At 39.1% G+C, this 4,006-nt stretch overlaps 1 protein-coding gene across 1 annotated transcript; it reads right to left on the bottom strand.

The window, feature by feature from the left end:
* Positions 1 to 218: 218 nt before the first annotated feature.
* Positions 219 to 1,181, bottom strand: LOC308342843 (olfactory receptor 2T29; the record flags this gene model as incomplete). The annotated part of the gene is made up of 1 exon (XM_080803499.1): positions 219 to 1,181. The coding sequence occupies one exon, from the start codon at positions 1,179 to 1,181 to the stop codon at positions 219 to 221; it is 963 nt and encodes a 320-aa protein (XP_080659625.1).
* Positions 1,182 to 4,006: the final 2,825 nt, after the last annotated feature.

Raw genomic sequence — 4,006 nt, 5'->3', positions numbered from 1 at the left:
CTGTACAAATATTTTGAAATGTAAAATGTAAATGTAAGTGAAATGTAAAATGAAATATAAAATGTAAAATGAAGAGCTTTCCAGTATAAGGAAACAATTCCTCTGAAAGGGATGAATAGGTGTTGACATATGGTATGAGAACCTGAAGAATAACATTGGCATAGGATCCTAAAGTTCTAATTTGTAGCATGAAGGAAAAGAAACAGTACAAATATTTCCTACTTTATACTTTCCTGTAAGACAGATCCCACATTCAACATTTTTTTTAGAGCCCTTGTGACATCCTTATTCCTAAGACTATAAATTAAAGGATTTAGAACAGGAGTGAGTATAGTGTAAAAGACAGATACAATCATGTCCTTCTCAGGGGTGTGATAGGAGGTGGGAAGCATGTAGGTATAGACAGCAGCACCATAGAAGAGGATGACCACCATCATATGGGAAGAACAAGTGGCAAAGGCCTTCTTCCGTCCCTCTGCTGAGTTCATCCTGTGGATGGTGAAGAGGATGAAAGAATAGGAGCTTGAAATGATTGTCACAGGGATGAGGAGCATGAGAACACAGCACAGGTACATGAGGGTCTCATAGAGGGAAGTGTCTGAGCAGGAAAGCTTCATTACAGCAGGGACCTCACAGAAGAAATGATGGATCTCCCGGGATCTACAGAAGGGGAAGGTCATGGTGACGGGTGTGAGCATAAATCCATCCACAGATCCTAGAAACCAGGAGGAAGACACCAAGAGGAGACACACCCTATGGTTCATGAGGATAGGATAACGGAGTGGATGGCAGATGGCCACATAGCGGTCGTAGGCCATGGCAGCTAGAAGAAAAAATTCTGAACCTACTAGTGTCAAATAAAGAAACATCTGCATCCCGCATTCAGGGGCTGAGATCTTATTGACTCCTGTGACCTGGTCCATGAGCATCTTGGGCACAGTGACAGAAATGTACATCACATCCATGAGAGACAATTGGGTGATAAAAAAGTACATGGGATTATGCAGGTGAACATCACAGTGTATCAGAAGAATCAAGATGGTATTTCCAGACAAGGCCATTAGGAAAACCACAAAAATGACCACACAAAGAAGAGTTGGGTGGTTGGATTGACTGAAGAGTCCCACTAGGTCAAAATCTAATCGTCCAGTATGGTTGGCCACCCAAGTGGTATTCTCCATTGGATTTTACCTGAATCACCAAGGAGAACTGTGAAGTTAATAGATCACTCATGGCATATGACAACCTGAAATAAAATTTAAGTGAGCTTGTGTGTGTATTGGTGTGCATATTTACACACAGGAACCCAGGGTACTAATAAAGGGAAATTGCAAGGACCTATAAATTGTGATTATAAATTACCTGTAATTGAACAAATTTAATAGAAATTTAAGAATTCACAAATCAAAAATATCAGTACCTTAGGGGAACCTAGGTGGCTTAGTTGGTTAAGTCCCCAACTTTTGACCAAGTTTTGATCTCAGGGTCAGAGTTTGAGCCCTGTTCCACTAGGCTCAACACCAAGCAGGGAGACTTCTTGAGATTCTCTTTCTCCCTCTCCCTTTGCCCTGTTCCCTGTTATCTTTCTTTCTTTGTAAAAACAAAAACAAAAACAAAAACAAAAAAATACATCTTTAAAAAATATTCGTGCCTTAATAATTCCACTACTGGTTATGCATTTCCCCAAATAAAGCAAAAACACTAATATATGGACATATATGTTTCTTTCTTTTTTTTTTTTAATTTTTTTTTAAATTTATTTATTTGTTAGAGAGAGAGAGAGAGCGAGCACAGGCAGACAGAGTGGTAGGCAGAGGCAGAGGGAGAAGCAGGTTCCCTGCCGAGCAAGGAACCCGATGTGGGACTCAATCCCAGGACGCTGGGATCATGACCTGAGCTGAAGGCAGCTGCTTAACCAACTGAGCCACCCAGGCGTCCCTGTTTCTTTCATTTTTTATCAGATCTTCATATGACCTTTTTTAACATTTTTTATTTAAATTCCAGTTAGTTTATATACAGTGTAATTTTGGTTTCAGGTGCCACATACGATGTAATATTGGTTTCAAGTGCACAATATAGTGATTCAACACTTCCATACAACACTTGGTGCATACCACAACATCTGCATTCCTTAATCCCCATCACCTATTTAATCCATCCCCTTCCCACTTCCCTGTGGTAACCATCAGTTTATTCTCTCTCTTTTTCCCCCCTTTACTTATTTGTTTTGTTTATTAAATTCCACATATAAGTGAGATCATCTGACTTTGTTTTTCTCTGATTAACTTATTTTGCATAATATTATATTCTCTAGCGCCATCCATGACAATGCAAACGGCAAGATTTCATTCATTCATATATTTATATATGCACCCGTATTCTTATGCTATTCTTATTCACAATAGTTAAGATATGGAAGCAATCTTTCCATATGGAATCTAACTGTCCATTGATAGATGAATGTTTAAGGAAGGAGTGGTATGTATGTGTGTGTTTGTGTATTCCATATACAGCCATAAAATCCATAACATTGTGCCCTTTGTAACAACATGGATGGGCCCACATGGTATTATAGGGTATTATAGTAAGTGAAGTAAGTCAGACTGAGAAAGAGAAATGCCATATAAACTAAGTTCTGTATGTGAAATGTAAAAACAGAAATGAATGAATAAGCAAAAAGCTAATCATATGTGTAAATACAGAGATGAAACTGATGGTTGCGAGAGAAGAAAGTGATGGAGCAGTGACAAAATGGGTGAAGAAGAATGTGAGATACTGTCTTCCAGTTATGGAATAAATAAGTCACAGGAATAAAAGGCTCAGCATAAGGAATATAGCCCATTAAATTGTATATTTTGTTTTATTTTTTGTATTTTTTCCTTCATTTTTATTTTTTCTTTAAATTTGCATATAGTTTACAATGTTCCATTAACAAGTTTATACACTATGCTATGTTCATCATACATACAGCTACCATCTATCCCATTGCATTGCTATTAAAATATTGACTGTATTCCTGTGCCTTACCATTCCATAATTGGGGGTCTGTATCTCCTTCTCTCCTTCGCCCATTTTGACCCACTCTCCATCACCGTGATAATGTCTCACGACAGATGGTAGGTACACTTGTTGTGAGCACATAATAACTTAACCTTGTTAATCACTATGTGGTAAATATAAAAGTGATGAAACACTGTGTGTCAAGTATATTCAAATAAAAACATTTTTAAAAGGATATTGGTAGGGGAAGGGAAGCAAGATGGCAGAAGATTAGAGGATCTCATTTCATCTGGCTAGATAACTTTCCAAACATTCTGAACACCTATGATTTCAACCATAGATGTTTAAGAAAATAATTGTTGAATTCTACGAATAGTAAAAAGACCACTTTTTGCAAGTTAGGAGGTATGGGGAAGTGAATTTGATGGGATAGTTGGATGGCAAATGGTGGGTAGAGGGATCTTCCATAAGTCAGCTACCAGAAAGTGATATAGCCTGAGTGCAAAATCAGAACTTTTAGAAGTCTGCTCCAGTAAGAGACATCCCTGCCTAAAAGATGTTCACGTGGCAAAGCAGGGAAGAATCCTAGATGGGAGGCTGTGGTTTCAGGAAATCCAGGGTTACAGAAAGAATAAGAGTTCCTGAGTCAGCAGAGTTCCCAAGCATTTGAGCAGGAAACGGGAAGGGGGTTCTCATATCCATTTTCCCTAAACCACAAACTGAGGCACAAATGAATGACTGCTCTCCAGGTGGGGGCCCAAAAAAGGACAGAAACATGGTGACCTTCCACCTTCCCCCAGGAGGACTTGGTGCAGGCATGCACCACAGAAGTCTGAACTTCAGCACACAGAAAAGTGAGGACTGCTTATCCCTAAGGATTTACTGGGAAGAGGGGGCTGCCATCTTTCAGTTCCAGGGCTGGAGATCAGCCTGACTATTTTTACTTTCATCTTCTAAAGAGGCACAGAAACCCTAGGGAACAAAAGCCCCAAACAGCAACTAATGG

Source organism: Martes martes (genome assembly GCF_963455335.1).
Source record: "Martes martes genome assembly, chromosome: 5".
Classification (NCBI taxonomy): Eukaryota; Metazoa; Chordata; class Mammalia; order Carnivora; family Mustelidae; genus Martes; species Martes martes.
This window is presented reverse-complemented; position numbering and strand designations above follow the sequence as displayed.